Genomic DNA, 19,077 nt, shown 5'->3' with positions numbered 1-19,077 from the left:
TGTAATTTTTAGACACTGTAAATACTTTTACTGACTTACTTGTTATAACCATCACTTTTGAGAATATAGCTTTACTGCTGGCATCTGTCTGCAAGTCACAAAAGAAAAATGGATTAAGTAAAAATTTTACATTATTTATTTCCATTTGAATATTGAATAAGGAAGATTCCAGACTGCATTAACAAGTCAGCATCCATTCTGCTAACACATCAGTGTGTTAGAAATCAAAAACCACCACTGCAAATTCAATGTAGACAGAAGTAAAAGGTAGATCATCGCTACAGATCAATTACATAAAACACTTTTATTACTTTTCAATCTACCATATAACTTATGAACAGCACAAATGGGCTAGTCCTGCAGTGTGTAGTCTCAGAAGAATGTCATCATTTTCAGGGCTCTTAGCTGTCACAACTGAACTCACATGTTCAGACAAAAAAATGATAAAAGACAGAAATCAGATATCATTTACAGGATTCAAGTAATGCTGTCAGCAGATACAGACTTCCCATATTCGAACCTCTTGTGACTCAGGAGAAAAAAACTGTACTGTGGAGTTTCTTTCATCCTGACTGTTATGGTCCCCTAATACTACCTAAGTCTTCAAGTACTGACTAAAGCTCCCATCAAAAGAGATTGAGCAAACGACTAATAGTTCAGCCAAACGTAAATAACCTGAGGCAGAAGTATTAACTTGCAGTAGTATAACTCTATTGAATTATGACAGATTAAAGAAGTTTAAGAAACATTTCTTTTTAGAAAATCTACTGTGGCACTTGATCTACATAATCTTGCATTCATCTGCAGCAAATGAAGATTATACTCCAATAGACACAAAACAGCATTCACCTACTTTTCTACATATGAACAGGGAAGGTTATGTATTTTATTTCACTGTATACCACTGCAGAAGGACAAAACAAGAGAAGCTGTGATTTATGCTTTTGCTCTTCAGAAAAGTAACTTGTCTTAAAGGCAAGTTTGATACCCCTTCTGTCTTAAATCAGGAGAAATTATGACCAACAGCATTAAAATTTCCCTTAACACATTTCCAGCCTCCTCCATAGTGCTTTGTCTGAGGAGGCCTTGAAATGGAAAAAAGGAGGATGCCCGTAGAGTTTCAGTAAGTGGCAGAAAGGTAGACTGGGAAGTTCAAAGACTTATAGTTACAGAATAATATAGGTTGGCAGTGACAACTTTAAGTCACACAGTTGAACCGCCTACTCAAAGCAGAATCAGATTTTGCTTCAGGCAAACTTCTAGTTGCATTTTAAATATTTACAAGGATGAAGATTTTGCAGCATCTCTGGGCTACTTGCTCCCATATTTTATGGTCACTCTTACTGAATTTTTTTTTTCTTACTACCTAAGCAAAGTTTCTTTGTGGCAACATCTGTACGCTGTTTCTTGTCCTATTCCACTTTATCTCTGAGAGCTCTCACAATGCCTACACTTGGCACACGGATAACAACCACACGAGAACAAATCAACAACTAAGCTATAATGATTACATGAAGAAATTAGACAGAAGTGAAAACACACACAGAAAGTCATTTTCTAAAAGGTTACTATTTAATCTCAGTATTGTTTCCGGAAAGAAATAAATGTTTACACAGCTCTGAATTGATAATGGATATTTGTCTCAAGATTATTACTTGGACTGTATGTGATAGTCTGAGGTGCCATTGCAGGCAGCAAAACAGTTTTGCATCAGGGAATTTTACTTAATTTAGTATGTCAATTTACACAAATTTTTACTTATTTATTCTGGTATTGAGAAATAAAAGCAAATAAATGAACACTTTAAAGAACAGATCAGCCCTCAGACACCTCTCTTCCCTGCTCTGCTCTATCACAAGCCATCTAAATTCCCCCATGTAGTCTTATTATTCAAGAGAATACCCAATGCAGAGAACTAGCATTTAAGAGCAAAAAATAGGATAAAATCCAGATGGACAAATGCAAACATGTCAAAAACATGCACTGTCTTGAATGCAATGCTTATGCTGGCATCAAAACCTTCCTGGTAAATTCCGTATCATATTTGATATTTTACGACTGACAAAGAACTTTTACAACTCCCTGAAAACAAAAGGAAAAATTGAAATTTCACTTTCAACTGAAAAGCAGAAAATATCCTGAACTAACTCAGGTATTAAATGAATCAATGTATTTAACCTACACCAAAGAACACTAAACAGTAAATTAAAAGCATTTCAAAACAGTCACCAAAATACAATGAAGTATTGTTGTGCTAGCCTTTACTGCACTTAGAATTTAATACATTACAGCATGTTTTTAATACACTAAATCAAAATTATTAATTTCACTGCAGTATCTCTGTATTAGCAAGACACTAGCCTTTCTAAAGAGATACATTAGATAATCCAACCATATAGCTACCCAGTCTTCATGGTTCAGGTAATTCCAGCAAATGCATAATCATTAAATTTATCTCGGTACAACTATATACACATACTGAAAATAAAAATCACACACAGAGGCACGTAGAAATTTGAGCATGGCAACATTTTCTACTCTATATTATTTCTGTTAAAAAAAACATCAGATCAAACCTCTAGCATTAAAGCCAAGTTTTAATTATATTTCAAACCATATCAAGAATTTAGTTTTATAATTGTCCTACCCCAAACGTGAGTATGAACATAGATGTAACTAAAACAAACAGAAATTCACTTTATGACAATATCCTAAATGCTCAATAAATTTTCATTTTTCCCTTCCGAGCAAGATCTGTAAACAAGAAAATTAAATTGTCATCTGGTATCTCCAATACAATATTTAGGAAGTTTCTGAGAGGGAAGAGAAATGCATAATCTGTTGGGACAAAAATATCCCAATTCCTTCGAAGTTATTAATCACATGTAGGATAATAATTTAAGAAGTTTTATATAGGTACTTTTTCTTAATTACTTGATTTGGCAGTCAAAAAGAATATGCTGTTTCATAAGCCAGAATAGCCCTGGCAAGATGCAACTCAAACACTAAACCAAAATATTTTAGTATCAAATGACCAGCAAAACATTTTAGAAATTTCTGTAACACCCTTTTCCTCTTCAATTTTACAAACACATTTGTATACACATTTCCTTCAGCAAATGTAGTCTAATGGAGTATCAGTTGACTTTAACAGTATTTTCTGCTATTACAAATGAGCTTGAACTAGCCAAACAAAGGGAATGTAAAACCAGTACATTAACTAAAAATGCATATTCACTGGGGAATAAAGATAAGTTGAACTCACTTTGGGTTGCTTTATTAGGTCAACTAAATCCTTTACTTGATGTCGTAGGAGATTTTGACATTTCCACATTTCATTCAATGCTCTAAAAATAGAAAAATATTAAAGGAATTGTCAAAACTATCTATTCAAGGAGTAACACAACTGTCCAAAATGAGTCTTTACAGTCTTTTCAATTTTAGACTCAGAAATGTACTTATCACCTGAACTTTCACTGCTGAGTGAGCAAAGGCTAAATATTTCCTAGTAGGATAACATGGAAAATGTACTTGGCCATAATAGACTGAAACAAAGTGAGATTTTGAAACAAGTTTCATTTCAGATGCTTAAAGTACACTGCCTTCCAAAGAAGGAGGAAGTAACTAATCTCTGGTCCATTAATAACTCATTTGTAGAAGCCTGAAATTACTCTTCTAAAAACATACCAAAAAGTACATTAAAGCAGATGTTTAAGATTTTTATCACCAAAACAAATGTTTTCTTGCAGACAGGAAGCAGCTACTAGATGAATAAATTGTGAAAAGTGGACATGATTAAGCTTATATGAGATGCATGAAAGATACTCAGCAGAATAGAAAATTAACACTTTCCAGGAATAGTAAGCCGTATAAATAGAAGTCACAGCCGCATTTACAAAACTTATAGAATCCACAAGTAAAAAAATCATTTCTATAGAAATAACTGAACAAACTATGTCTTTAAAATGAGTACTGCTGCATACAAGAATTGTAGAATTCAGAAGCTACTTGTTGCCTGAAATAAGCAAGTTAAGCAAGTAACTTAAAAGAATCTATTCTGCATTTTCATTTAGCCTACACTAAATATTACTAGAACAATAACTTTTTTTTTTAGTATACTATTAATAATTTTAGTTTGTTATAGTTGTCATACCTTTGGACAGGCAATACAAGAAATTCAGGAGATTCAAATATCAGTTTTTGTAGTATTGGAAGGCTTTGAGATTTTTTATGGCATTCATTCATATACAAAGCCCTTTCTAGTAAAAAAGACACTATTTGATTTTCAAGTGACTGAGTACTACTACATGAAAAACAAAGTAAAACTACCTAAAATCAATCCAACTGTGAACATTAGAGCAGTATAACCGTTATTAGTCAAATTCACATGCATGTACCATTTTAAGGTGGAGAAGGCACATAACATAATAATAATGAAGGAGGAAAGACAAACAAGTTCTTCTCAAGACACCTTGGCTGATGCAACAAGTAGTTTATTAATTAAGAAGTTGTCAAGTAAGATTTAGGGCTGATCTACCATATCTGTGTTATCTCTTTGCAGACATGAAAGGACTGACATGCCCTCAAGCTTCTTTCCAGATCTTTGGCACTACGTTTTTTAGCTGTTTATGGTTGAAATGTACTGCATCTTGTTAGAAGACACCCTGTAAGTTTAGGGTTTTTTCAAAATCTCACTTGAAAAATAGATGCTATTTCTACATTCTGTTTTCTAATAGTTTATAAACTATTTCTGTCCATTGATTTAGGCTACTCATAACAATTCAGAGGTACTTTACAATAACGTTTGTATTAAAAATTATTTTGCAAGCAGTAAAAAACAGCACGTACTTCACAGCATTTGAATCCAGCGTTGCGTAAAGGTAATACAAACACTTCATTCGTTCGTTTGTTTCCAAGTTATGAGGGACCATGTACTGAGCAAAAATGCGTTCAACAAGTAAACTGAAAGACAGGATTAAGACATTTAAGCTGTGCAGGAAGAGCACTGCCTGGAATTGTTGAAACATCAATTCAAAAATTCTCAGCCCTATCTAGACATCAGTGATTGCATTAAAAAATGGGGATATTCAAAAACCTAAAGGTCAAGTTATTTGATATAACTAAGCATAAATTAAACAGAAATTTTTCATTATAGAAAACGCAATGTTAATGCTGGCATTAGGAGATTTAACAGATCTCCTAACATTATCAAAATCAGATATATTAATCTAGAAGGAACCAAACAATTCAAGAAAGATTCTAATTACCAACTCAATAAGATGTTATAATTTAATTTCATTACAAGTCAGTATTGGGATAAATGCATGAACTGACGCAAATGAATTGCCCTAAAATAATACTGCTACTACTACGAATAATAACACTTATAAAAAAAGAAATATCATGTTGATTATATCACACAATATCATGAAGCCCAGAAGGAGAATTCAGATACCAATTAGAAGGAGTTGACTTCCTTCAACCCTTTTCTGGCCCCTTCCCCACAGGCTGAGTTTATCCCATGTCTTTTGCTTCTGCAATATAAATGCAGGTATATTCCCAAGGGAATTATTAAAAGCTTCTGTGTACAATGAAGCTCCTTATTTGGAAAAAGGAGGAGAGAGGTTTGGGCCTGACAGTTACCTAGAAAAGACTGAGAAGAAAATAAAAAAAGAGAAACCAAGCCCACATGCTACTCCTAAATACCAAGAAGTCCAAGACTGAGGTCCAGTACTGAGATGAGTATTAATAGAATGGAGCAAAAGGTAAAAATAATCATGTATGTTTATGCTGGAAAAGAAGACAAAACTCCTTATGCACAGTTGGAGCAGGTGATCAAAACCTAAATCCAGCTAGTTTAAAAAGAAACACGTCAGTGGTTAAGACTGGATTTAAGGATCCAGACAGTCCATTTCCACAGCACCATGAAATAACTACATGTAGAAAAAACTACATGTTTTGAAGGTAACTTTTTGAGGATTTGCATTTTTGAAGAGACTTGTATGGGTTTGCAACGCAATTTGTATCTAAACACACTGTGAAGGTTCATTTCCAAAGATGATGACCTTGATTAGTCAAGGCAGACTTGTTCCCAAACTTTCTACCCATGTGAAACTATCTCTTTTTCAATATCAACAACCATATACAATGCTATAGTTGGTACAACAGAGGCACTGCTTTCACAGCTTCTCTGCTACAGAAAAAAATTTCTGCAGTGATATAGCTTGTCCATTGTCACTACATATGCTGTCTTTAAAACATACAGGAACAAATCTAAACCAACATTATTCAAACAAGTTTACTTCCTAAATTTTAACATTACTGGTATGTAATTAATTAACATAAAAAATGAACACACTACTGGTATGTAAACAAAGATCCCCTCTTTTTTGCCACTGAAGCAGTGGCAAAGTACACCCAAGATGTTTGAAATATTCCAACCTCTCACACCCTTTAGAACCACTTTGGCCTTAAAATACAAAATAATAAAGTAGAAGAAAACAACACAGGTTAACATTTGGCTGCAGCTATATAAGATTATGCACTGCATCAAAACATACAGTATTAAGCCTCCTGCTCATCAGCACTGGAACACAAAGGAAAAACAGATCTTCACAACAAGTTACAACACATTGACACTAAATCACCCAGGTTTTTCAATTAACTTACCGGTCATCAATACTGTTTTGATAATATATATGCAGAAGTTTATCTTTGATCCATGATATCTGTTTTGCAGCTTCTTTTCCTGCTTCTGATTGCAATGAATATTTCTTGTATATCTGTGCAAGTCCCATCATAGCTTCCTTCCTCACTCTCCACTTGACAAAAAGAAACAGCAGCCAGTTTAGCAGTTCTAAACTCAAAACTGAAAAGACTGTAGAATTTTCTGTTAGGTATTTCCTAATATACACCAAAAGAACATAATTTAATTCGCAAAAAAGTTAAACTGAGTTCTTAGTGCAACAGTTTCTCATTAGGAAGTATGTTGCATCATATTTATTACACTAAACCTTTCAACATCAGTAACTACTATGTAAGTATGCCTCTTGAATTTAGAGTTATTACAGATTTAAAACAACACCCTTTCTCACTCTCCATACACACTATCTGCATTTCTGTTATGGCTGCAACAAGAAAAAGAATGTCACCAAATGAAAAAAAAAATTAGGTGAAAATTTTTAAAGTTTGCCATCAACAAACCTGTTTACTATGTTTTAAATTAAGTAGGAAACCTCATAAATTTCACCAAATAATGCAATATATCTAAACTAAAATTCAAGACTATTCAAATTTGAAAGCTACTACCCTGTTTGCAGTCTTTCAATGATCTAATTAAAAGCAGGTAATTTACAATACGTGCAATACATTCTGAAACCCGCTTGAAAAAATTCATAAGAAAAATGCTAGAATGTTTTACAAGGGTTTTCTTTGACTCAAAAGTTTTACTAGACTAGACAACTGGAACAACATTGTTGTGTTGCAGCCAATTTAAATAATTAAAATCATATAATCTTAAATAAAATACAGCACAATGAAAAATGTAGCATTCTAGTAATGGGAAGAAGGTACCTCACTAAATAGATTTCATCAATGTTTTATGGTTTATATTGGTTTTCATTTGTAATTTAAAATCAGTATAGCATTTTTTAGAAGTGCTGATTTTAAAGAAGGTGAGTATTACAGTTTAGAAGTATAAAACACAGCTATTATCAATGCTAATTATGTCTTACCCGCTTGTCCAGTGTCCTTTCTCGGACAAAATTTAGCAGGTGATCATTGACAAGCAAAAGATCTTTTTTAGCAGCAGTAACTATGGATACGATAACATCATGCCGTATGGCTTCCTCAGGATCATGTGACCTTACTTTCAGATATTCTGGGGGGGAAAATGAGTAAGTATAAGTATACAACATCAGCTACTTTCCCCACTAGACAGAAACAGAAAATTTATTTTATTCTGTTTGAAGCATCAGCAGTAAGAAACCAATAGTTTTCTCCAAGACTAACTGGAATGTCAGTAAAACTTCATATTTACTTAGCATATTAAATATATATATTACTGGCATTATTGAAATAGGAATTACATGGCTACTTTTTTTAAAATTATTTCTAATAGTAGTTACACTATGTATACATCAGCAATTATCATAGCCAAGCAGGACTGGAGCTGTAGAGTAGAATAGACAGTGCTTGAGAACTTGCTAACCACACCATATACATTTTAAAGTCTTAAGTCAGGCTAGAAGCTACTCCCTTCCTGCAGACTCCATCCCCTTTGGCTCCTAGAGCACATTAGTTGCACTCCTGCTCACAACTTCTGTATTATCCACAAGGAATCTAGTTCACCTGCTCCAGGAACACTCAACAGTATGAGCCATGTAAGCATTGTAAGCAGGAACAAATGCCAGAGATACTTCAAACTGTAATGCTTATTTAGACACATCCTAGTTTATCCACCTTAATTTTTCTAGATTATTCTGGTACACTGTTACTTATTTGCTAACACCAATAATCTTACACTATCAACACCTAAAAACTTCTGCTTTTAGGTGTCAAATTTGTTAGCTACCTAATGTCATTTTTAAAAACTGGCAAATAAAAGGCAAAGTTCATTTATCTTTTTAATCATATTTTAGGTTATTTTAGAAGCACAAAAGGGTAGGAACACCCTAACAGAAGTTAAGATCGCAGTTCACTGCATACATCAGTGCAACACTGAGAACTTTAAGAAACTTTGCAAATTCAAACTTTATTCTGAATGAAATAACCAGAGGTTACTATTCTCTCATGACTGTTCAATGACCAGTGAAAATTTCCAAGTCTCATCTGAAACACTGGCCATTAATATTACTGGTAATCTGCCCCAAGTGTCAAAAGAGCACATTTCAAAATAAAGTTTTGCAGTTATGATGGCTACGTAATTTTAAATCCAAATAAGCCTTTTAAAAAAACCTATTGCTTCACAGGAACATAGACTAAAACAAATGAAAAATAATGCCATTAAACAAAACAATTCTCATCTCCAATACCAGCAAGTCACAGAAAATTTTAAGCAATTTCACTTCGATAAGCACTGTGGGGAGAGAGGAGGGGCAAGGAAAATTATATTTCCCAGACAACACCATTAGAGGGGGCACAAAATCTTTCTCCATTGTAAAAAAAAGATAAATTGAAAATATAATTCTGATAATCAAAAATGAATATATTTTTACTATTCCATTAAGGAAAGACGCAGAACCTTCTGGGTTTTTTAAACTGCCTTAACAATTCAGAATCACAAAATATTCTGAGCTGGGAAGGGACCCACAAGGGTCATCAAGTCCAACCCTTATGGCCCATATGAGGATCAAACCTATGACTGTGGTGTTCCATGCTCCAACCAAGCTAATCTCTGGATAACACTGTAACTACAGGGTGACTCCAGCCTGTCTCTATTTGTGTCCAATTTGATAAATACTCAGCAAGCAGGAGAGCAATCCCATGCACTTTACAGTCCTTTTAACTCCCTCCTTAGACCAACAAGGCAAAGATATTGGTTCAAAAAAACTACAAGTAGGAGTTTAATGATCAGGGGAAGATACAGTCTACGAAGCAAACCAAGCAATTCTCATTAATTACACTTTTTTTTTTATTAAGACATGGGGAGCAACAAATACTGAATTCTTCCATTGGTGCCAGTTGCCTTCTTCCTACACAGCTCCTGAATTACAGGCTGTGTTTGATCTGAAGGAGGTGAAACTGTGAAGCTGTGGTCAGTTATGAGGACTGTTATCATGCTTTAGACAGTGGCTGTGTAAGGCTTGAACATTTCAGCTTTGTGGAACTTAAGTCTCCCCTATGCACCCTAATTAATAAATGCCAGGTTAGGCAGGCTGTCTTTATCTGATCCCATGGTGCTTAATTTCAGCAGCAGGTGGGAATGCAACTACTGTATGAGAGGGAGAGAGATCTCCCTAACAGAGGCATTCTTTGTGTACAATCCCCTCAGCCTGAGAAGCAACAATGAAGGCAGGGATTTGACTTAGAACTCCACCATCAACTAGGTCCTCCACAACATCTGACAGCATTACTTATGATTACAACTGGCCTTTTTGACTCTTCCAGGAGACTTAAAATTGTATCTTAATGTTATAATGAAACTGATACCTGTTAAGTCCTTTGCCAGATCGGGGTGGTTCATAAGGCAGTGACTTGCAAATTTGACACACTCAAGGCGAATAGGTACATGGATATCATTAAACCTAGTTCGGAACAAGACAATGCATTACAACAAAAATTCTACTTCTACCAAAGCAATCTGTTAATTTCTACACAGTATCATTTTCCTTTGGGCCCAATCAAATGTGATATTTCTTGATGACATTTCACATTTCAAATACTTATATATTTTCAAGCAAAACACCTTGCTTCAATTAAGTTTCTTCTAGTCTTAAAAGTAGCATTTCTTTGAGGACTCTGATTTTGATGACTGAATGCTACATTATAAACTATGGCATTTGCAATAAATTTTAGAATTTATCCTCGTTTACTCAAATCAAAAATATTTTCTTTATAGCAGTGAAACTTGAGTTTCTCATGATTATAAGCTCCAGCTGTATTTTCTATCTCAAACTGGCAGAATATTTCAAAATACAAAAAAACTAAGTATGTTTGCAGCATTGTAAATACTAGGTACTTCTTTTAAGGTACTCCTAAACAAATTGAAACTCATACACAAAGACTGTACATAAAAGCCTCAAAAGCAGCTTTAATATCATCTGATACTAAAAATGTCATTTGATGCTGTTTTAAAATTAATCCATCATTGAATAGTTTCACTCGTGAAGAAATTAAAATATTCGTTTTTCTTGACAATGGCAATAAAGCTTTTAAGGAGATGATTTGTAAACGTTCACTCTGCAGAATGACAGATGTGGAAGATATGTGGAAAATTGCTTTAGCATTATCTGCCAGATCTCAGCTAAAGCAGCAGGAGGGAATTCACGCTTATCTGTGTCACTTAAAAAAAAAAAAAAAAAAAATCAAAGCAACTGCATTTGATTTCACTGAATGCTCTTCCTCCCTAGACAGGGAATTAAACCAGAACATACCTCCCCAGGTAGCACTGCCAAAGTGGTTTGTTTTGAGATGCCAACTCCGAATCTTTCGCCCCAAACATTTTTGCGAGAAGTTTTACAACCTGCAGACGTTCTTCATTGTCATTGCTCTGGAAAATGAACAGATTTTTCTTAAATTGAAAAGGAAAACTAACCCAAAAAACAGAATTCTGTTCTGTACAGTTTTTACACCAATACACTTACATATTTCTAGAAATATCACAATACAGATTAATAGACTTCTCTTATGAACAAATGTCTATCTCAAGGCAAAACCCCTTTTTTTTTTTTTTGAGAAGACAAAATAATAAGACTGTGAAAATGAAGAACAATGTTGAGACAAAAAATGTTGTGAACGAAGGCTAGTGAAAAATACATCTTTTTAACACTTACTTACAGTTTACTGATTGTTAGGAAATCTGGTAAGTGCCTGTAAAAATTCAGACACAACACAAAACTTACAGAAGTCAGTCTGTGCTTGTCAGCACAGAAAGGTTTACAGTTCTATAGAACAGTGCTTAATTGCTCAATTAAAAATATTAGTTGAAAATAGCAGCTTCCAGAATACGAGTTTCTAGAGAACATCAGATTAAGTACCTAAGATCTGAGATCCACAGGATGTGGTCCTGTATTTGAGCCTATATGCAAAACTGCTGAGGTACAACAGATAGTCTTCCTTTTATAGTGAAAATGAGCACTAACAATGACAGTGGAAATATACTGGAGAAGGCCTTGTTTTATCATTGTTTTGCATTATATTCTTTAATACAAGACACAGAATGTGAACCTTAATTCACACTTCAGAAATGTATGTTAACATTTGTGCAATTAGCGTGTACTTGCTGTTCATCATATTTTTTTCCTTTGCTTATTAGAGAAAAGGGAGAAAACTCAATTGGCTGAAACAATTCCTTGAAAAGGGGTAGCTAAAATTAATTTATATCAATTAGATATTATTAAATCCTCATTATTCCCAGATTTTTTTCTGGTATAAGATAAGAACTGTGTAAAATACTGGGGTTTTTTTTCTAGCATCTTTGAATTCTTATTAGTTCAGCATCACCTTTTGAACATGAACAAGAAATAAGAGCACAATACAGCTGTCGGAATTCTTTTATATAACACCAGAGTTTCAGAGACAAACTATTTCTCCTGACTCAATACCATAAAAGGGCTGAAACATTTGCCAGCATGTCTTTTTAATTCAGAACCCTAACAACAGTAAAAGCATTTGTAAAATCCATAAAGTAACAGAGCAAGAGAAGTGAAGGACGCAGTAATTTCTAACAGTGATATATTACTACATTACAAAAGACTAATTCTTTTGAATACACTTTAGTATTAAGTATTCAAAGCACTAACAGCAAATCCATTAATATGGTTTTTTGCATTTGACTAACTTTTTTCCAATTAACATTCACATTGACATTACTGAAAGCATTCAACAACCACCTCCTCTTAATCTGCAATAAATGATAGTTTTTTTCTTAATGAGTTTCAGCCCATTACACTACAAATTCTTATTCTGTGGGGCATGGTCAATTTCTTTTTTTTGGCCGACATTAGTCCAGCCTTCATGACTTACTTCCTATCCACTCTTGCTTAAAAAAACCAAAATGTTAAAATATCTGAATATCTGAATTTTTTTAGGAAACCAACACAGACTCAGAGCAAGACACACCAGAATGTGGAAGAAGGAGCCAGGTGGAAGAGCTGGGAGCACACTAAACATTCAACTACTTAATTATACAACCAAACAGAACAAAACAAACCCACAAAACAATAAAACCCTAAAATATCCTTAATTAATTAGTTGCAGAAGAAGCTTTCGCTGTATCAGCTACTAATCCAATTATAAGACAACCCACTTGTGTTTCTAGTCCTGTTGTAGAAACAACAAATACTTGTGGATTATGGACCTTGGTACGTAATTATTTGGTCCTTTCTAAATTTTTTACCCTGATGCTGGCTTCCCTGAAACATGGTTATATACACTCCAAGAGGTAAGAAAAATAAACCTGTACTTCTTATTGAATAAATACATTACTGCTACAGTCTCTCTCTTTTATTCTACTTTAATTTCCCCTCTTTTTCTGAGGGCGAAAAAAAGAGCATCGACTCTGAAAAAAAAAAAAAAAATCTTAATCTTTCTCCATTCTATGAGACACTGTACTTGAAGAGTCACACCCTTCACCTCTTAAGTAAATCCAGCACTCTAATATGTTTCATCATGATTTGTCAATTCAAATTGACACTGAACATGGATATTTTCTGTTCCCCCATACATGGTCCTAGCACACAGACAGGTGCTCTTTCACCTAGACATTTGATTCTGTCAGTAAGAGCAGCTGAAACCAGTCAGATTGTTACCACTACTGAGTCCAAAAGAATAGGCAGCACTCAGGATCTGGAGAGATCTGGGAATAAGAAGTGGACACGTAACCTGGAACTTTTGAAAAGTTTAATTACCATATCCAGAAAAAAAAGCCAGGTCTAAAATAAGATGTCAACCTTTCATTGATTTTATTCATTACATCATACTGGTTTAGTAAAACAGTAAGATAAAAGCCTAAACCCCATGATAATTATTTCCAAAACAATCTATTCATGAGCTTTCCATTCTCCTAAATATTTAAATGTTATTTGCTTTCTGTAACATAAATTTCTAAAATTCAAGTATGAAATTTGAAAAAAACTTCCCTTCAGTTTCTTCTACAAGCTGACCTATACAATAATTAATTCTTAGCTCTTTTCTCAGCCCATAGTGCTTCTGTGTCAGTACTAGATCTCTAAACACATCACCTTAAAATGGCAAGATCAGACATAAATGACTGACCCTCACAGAACAGGTTAAGTTAAATGAATATAGTGCTCATTCTCCTGCTAATTCCCCAGACTCCTTTCCATAATCAGGCAAAAACCAAATTACTAGTAAGATGTAACCATGATTTCACACAGTTCTCACAGAGCTTAACAACTAAGTTCTGCCACCTGAGAACACAGGAGCTCTTTCTTTACATAAATCTATAGAGCTAGGGCAGGTTAACCCCAGCCAAAAGCCAAACACTCACCCAAGTCCCTTCTCTCCAATAGAGACAGGAAGGGAACAGAAGGAAGGTTATAAGGCCCATATATCAAGAGAACAAGAGTTCAGTAGGTAAAGAAAAAGCTACGCATACAAGCAGAGCAAAAAGAGGAATTCATTCACTACCTGCCATCGGCAGGGAGATGTTCTGGCAGTTCCTGGAAAGCAGGGTCTCACATAGGGCTCACTTGGGAAGACAAACAGCATGAACACAAATTAATCCTTTCCTCTTCCTTCCCCTTACCTTTTATTGCTGAACACAGCACATGTCCGCTTTCAACCTTCTGCTCTACTCAGCCTGTTGCCCTGATTTTTAAGAGTTTTCTAAAGCCTTCTGAGTTTACATTCTTGTAGAGTTTACATTCTTCTGAGTTTACATTCCCACACAACTTTCTGTAAACAACCTATTGTTCTGCATTCTTTCATAGAGGCGGAGAAATTTGATGTACAGGTAGTTTGTCCAGTGTTATTGGAGAGGTGGCACGTTCACCCTCCAATCCACTGGCACCTTTTGAGAACTATAAATGATTGGAGTCAGAGGAAATAAATTAGTCTCTTCATCGTGACCAAAGCTGTGGTGCATCGTTTTTCCTTGTGTCATCTGGTGACACAGCTTACCTGGGGGGAGGAGAAATGGCACAGGGAGAAAGCCTTTACCTGTGCCTTCACTGTTGTACCAAAATGGAAAGGTGCTTGAACACTAGGTGGCCACATCATTTACATTCCAAATAGTGAGTAGGTTTAGCAGTATTAGAGGCACCTAAACTTTCTCACAAGTTTCATACCAAGAGTTTTTAACCCCTCTACACATGGTCAAAAATTTATTTGGTCTCTGATGAGCAAATCCTTGGATTTTACCCCCATTCAAAGAGACGGTCTACAACCTTAACCCATGAAGATAAACCAGAAGGCTTCCTGATAGAAAGAGCACAAAAAAATTCATGGAGTTGGAGAGCAAGAGATTTTGATAATGAGTCACAAACTCAAAGACTTTGTTTACACCCTCAAACTCCCATCAAGCCACAAATCAACCGGAAGGCAGTGGAGATGGCTCAGTGAAGCTCACCTAGTGGTTAGGGGAAAACCATCATCACTTCATTTTCAAAGCATGCCACAAAAACATAGGATCACAGAGTCATGAAGGTTTGGAAAGATCCTTGAGCCCAACAGTTAATCAAGCACCACTCTGTTTACAAAAACTATTACATCCACTTCCCTTCTCAAAACTTCCAGAGATAGTGATTCCACTGCTTCCCTAAGAACCCTATTCCAATTCTTGACAAGTCTTTAAGTGAAGTTTTTCCTAATACCAAATCTAAGCTTTCCATGGTGCAACTCGAGGCCATTTTCTCTGGTCCTGTCACTTATTACCTGGGAGAAGAGACCAACCCCCTCCACTTTGCTACAACCTCCTTTCAGGTTGTTGTAGAGTGAGTGACAGGATCTCCCTTGAGCCTCCTTTTTTCAAGGCTAAATTAAATGTTAGAAGGAAAGAAATAAGATATTACATAGAAAGTCTGTTTCACGTACAGAATATGCAACTAGAGGTAACATTGCTGATACCAGGAGGAATTAATTCAAATTCATGCAGAACTTGCCAATTTTACACCTGAAACCAAGCTTGCATCTCAGCTTTCAAGTGAGCCAGAACACTTGATGTCTTTCTGAGGTAAGTCTACCATGAGTGTACTTCATCTGGCCAAAATTTGTTTTCACTTACTGTTTTGAAGCCAACTAAAAAGAAATTCATATTTTCAAAAATATAGAGAAAATTATTCAATTTGTCTTTGTAAAGATACTATGTCCCTTTCCATGTGTTCAATGCATGCAAGATTAGATCATTCTGGCACATCTCCACAACTCAGTTGTTCAGACAATCACAGCTTTCCTTCAACACTGGACACAAGAGGAAAGTTTTTCACCATGAAATCAATCAGCCATTGGCATAATCTCCTCAGAGAAATGGTAGATTCCGTGATATAGGACATTTTAAGATCCAACTAGACACAGTGCTGAGACATTTTGTCTAGACTGTGCTTTTGCCAAGAAAATTTTATCCAGATGATTCCTTGAGGTCTCTTTCAACCTGGGTATTCTATGATTCTATGATCGTCTTTTAAGGAATAATACAAATCTCCTAAGCAGCAAAGCAGCAATATGAGATCTTGGAAAACACTAACTGTCCCACTACCTCTTAAGCACTACTGGAGTATTTGCCTTCTATTATCCCAACTCTATATTCAAGAGCCATATCAGACAATTTCATAGAACAAAAACTGGATGTTCCTGTGAAACTACATATTTGATCTAAATATACTGTACAAAGTTTTATTTAAATACCTAGTAGTCCATGGTAAGCGAGCTCATAAGGACAAGTCTCCTCAACTGGACATACAGAGACACAGTACTATGTGCCAAATCCACAAAAGACAAAATCACTGAGTCAAGCTCTGAAGCTCTTGGCTATTGTACTGTTAATTTTAATTGACCTTTATTGAAAAAGACAACTCCACTCTCCCAATTTCCAGTATGGACTGTCGTGCATGTTTTTTCCTTTACCAGCCACCGCCACCCAAACTAAGGCTTCATCAAGCTTACCAGGGTTTCTGCTGTCAATGTTTTTTCATTCAAAGCAATAAAAAAATTGGCTGTCTTCAATCATAATCACTCTGAGTTTCATTGAAATCACACTTTCTTCTCAACCCACTAATGAGTTATTTACTTGGAACTGAATTTAAAAAATGTTGACACTAGCTGCTGCTGTTCAGAGTAAAGCTAAAGATATTGTTGGAGTGGAAAGTATATAACCATTGCTGGCAGGTTTGCATGTAGAATGAACTTGTGCTGATCTCAGAAAAAACACAGGTTGACTATATTTCATTAATATTTTAGAACACTTATCTTCAAAATACTCTTCTCACCACAGAAAGACCCCTCGACTCATTTAGAGCCATAAAATTATTTGGTTTGGAAGGGACTTTGAAGGACATCCTTCATTCACCCTGCCGTGGGCAGGAACACCTTCCGCTAGACCAGGTTGCTCAAAGCACCACCCAGCACGGCCTTAAACACTTCCAGAGGTGAAGTACCCACAAGTTCTCTGTGAAACTGGTTCCAGTATCTCAAAATTTAAATCAGGTATATCCTATTCCAAATAGAGGTGCCTTTTTTCTTCTGTAAAAGATGGGTAATTTGACAGTCAATATGCATATATTATTTTTCCTTATAACGTAGAGTATCAAAACACACAAAGTAACAAATTATTACAGTGCTTTTGGAATAGCTACAAACTATATAAAGTTCAAGAAGACAACAATGGATAAGATTGGTAAGAATGTAGCTATCAAAACCTACATATCTCCTGGAAACATTGTCAAACTCGACCTTGTAGACATCTAATACAAACCACTTACCCTTTAAGGGTTCAGACCACAGTGAGAAAACTATACTAAGGATGAAGGAGACAGAAAGCAACAAAATACATGTACATCATCTGAAAAGAACACACTAAATAAAGAACAGAAATGCAAACATGAAAAAAATGTGTTGTAAATTAAGGAGTACAAAGAAAACATGGAAATGCTGAGGGCTGAAATCAGCTAGCTGAAGAAAGAGACCAGAATTTTTTCTGGTCTGGGTAAAAAGGGAACAAAACAAAACACCAAGAAGTTGACATTGGCTAGTAGACTGATTCCAATAAAATAAGATTCAAAAATTACATCAGTATTGAAAATCATGAAATATGAATCAATGAAGGAGTAGGACAACAATTGAAGAACCTGCAGATTTTAGTGGACTTACAGATGGGAAAGGTACTGCAATTATATACTATTATGGCAGCAGGTAAGATCAAATATCCTGAATAACACCTTCAGCTGCAGAAGTACTATTTTTATTGGAATGAAAGTGATAATTGCTTGCCATCTGTAGGAACAGAAATTAAAGGCTGAAGAAAGGTCTACTTTGAAGACACAGACAGCAAGCAGTAAATTGAACCCTACTCCTCTCAGAAATGTGAACAGAATGATAAAGGTATTAAAAAAACCTCTCATCCAGCAAATGTAGCCTGTCTGCCTAGCAACATTTGGGAAAAGTAATAGGCATGAACAAGCCACTGTGATAATATATATTACCATAAGAAGACGCCAAAGGTGCTACAACCCTAAAATCCATCCTCTGTAACAAAAATATATTCAAATTTACATGACGCCCATTGCATATCAGCCCTCAAGCTTAGTAACAGATCACATACAGAATAATACTAATCTAATCACAGTCCTCACAGAAACCTTGTGGAATGACAGATAGAATAAAAGTAGTGCCAAGGAGAATAAAATAAAAGGAGAACCGTTATATCGTACTTGTCCAAGTGATGGAGACACTTTGAAAGGGAAGTCAAAGGGAAAAATGCCCATTAAAATAGAGAGCTAGCACTAGCTATTCTCCATACACATGAAGCACGTCTGAAAAATTGTAAGTCATTGCAGCAATTACTACAAGACCTGCTGATGCATTTCAGTTGTCTGCTTACATCTGTCACAGAACTACAATTTGGACAAAATTATTAGTATATATATCCAAAATATGAGGTCTTTCACAATAAATAATAAGTAAACCTAGAAATAAAGAAGGTCAAGCCCTCAAGTCATCCAAAAAATGTAGTTATTGCTTGAAATATACAAGCCAAAACCATCTGCCAACCAAATCCCAAATATATACACACACACACGGTAGGTTAATACACTTGAACTTAAATTACATTTTTGAGGAGTGTAATGGGTTTTCCTTTAAACAATCCAGAGAAGGTAATTTTTACATATAGTTATTCATTTTATTTGCCAAATAATTTTAAGAACTTGTCAGTTAAGGAAAAACCAAAACAATAATGGTCAA

General features: G+C 35.1%; 1 protein-coding gene across 4 annotated transcripts in view; it reads right to left on the bottom strand.

Annotated features, from left to right (window-relative positions):
• The window catches only part of PDS5B (PDS5 cohesin associated factor B), a 99,053-nt gene that overhangs the window by 42,609 nt on the left and 37,367 nt on the right, over positions 1-19,077 (bottom strand). For all 4 annotated transcript variants that reach the window (XR_008429262.1, XM_053935044.1, XM_053935046.1 and 1 more), the window contains exons 9-15: positions 11,094-11,209; positions 10,150-10,244; positions 7,734-7,879; positions 6,670-6,821; positions 4,849-4,962; positions 3,266-3,347; positions 40-88 (exon numbers count right to left, since the gene is read on the bottom strand). Coding sequence is in view for 3 of the 4 variants with exons in the window: in XM_053935044.1 (XP_053791019.1) it covers positions 40-88; positions 3,266-3,347; positions 4,849-4,962; positions 6,670-6,821; positions 7,734-7,879; positions 10,150-10,244; positions 11,094-11,209 (754 nt within the window). In the remaining variant the exon portion in view is untranslated. The remainder of the gene's footprint in view (positions 1-39; positions 89-3,265; positions 3,348-4,848; positions 4,963-6,669; positions 6,822-7,733; positions 7,880-10,149; positions 10,245-11,093; positions 11,210-19,077) is intronic.

Source organism: Vidua chalybeata, chromosome 2 (assembly GCF_026979565.1).
Source record: "Vidua chalybeata isolate OUT-0048 chromosome 2, bVidCha1 merged haplotype, whole genome shotgun sequence".
NCBI lineage: Eukaryota > Metazoa > Chordata > Aves > Passeriformes > Viduidae > Vidua > Vidua chalybeata.
Note: the sequence above shows the minus strand (reverse complement) of the source record. Positions and strands in the feature narration are given on the sequence as shown.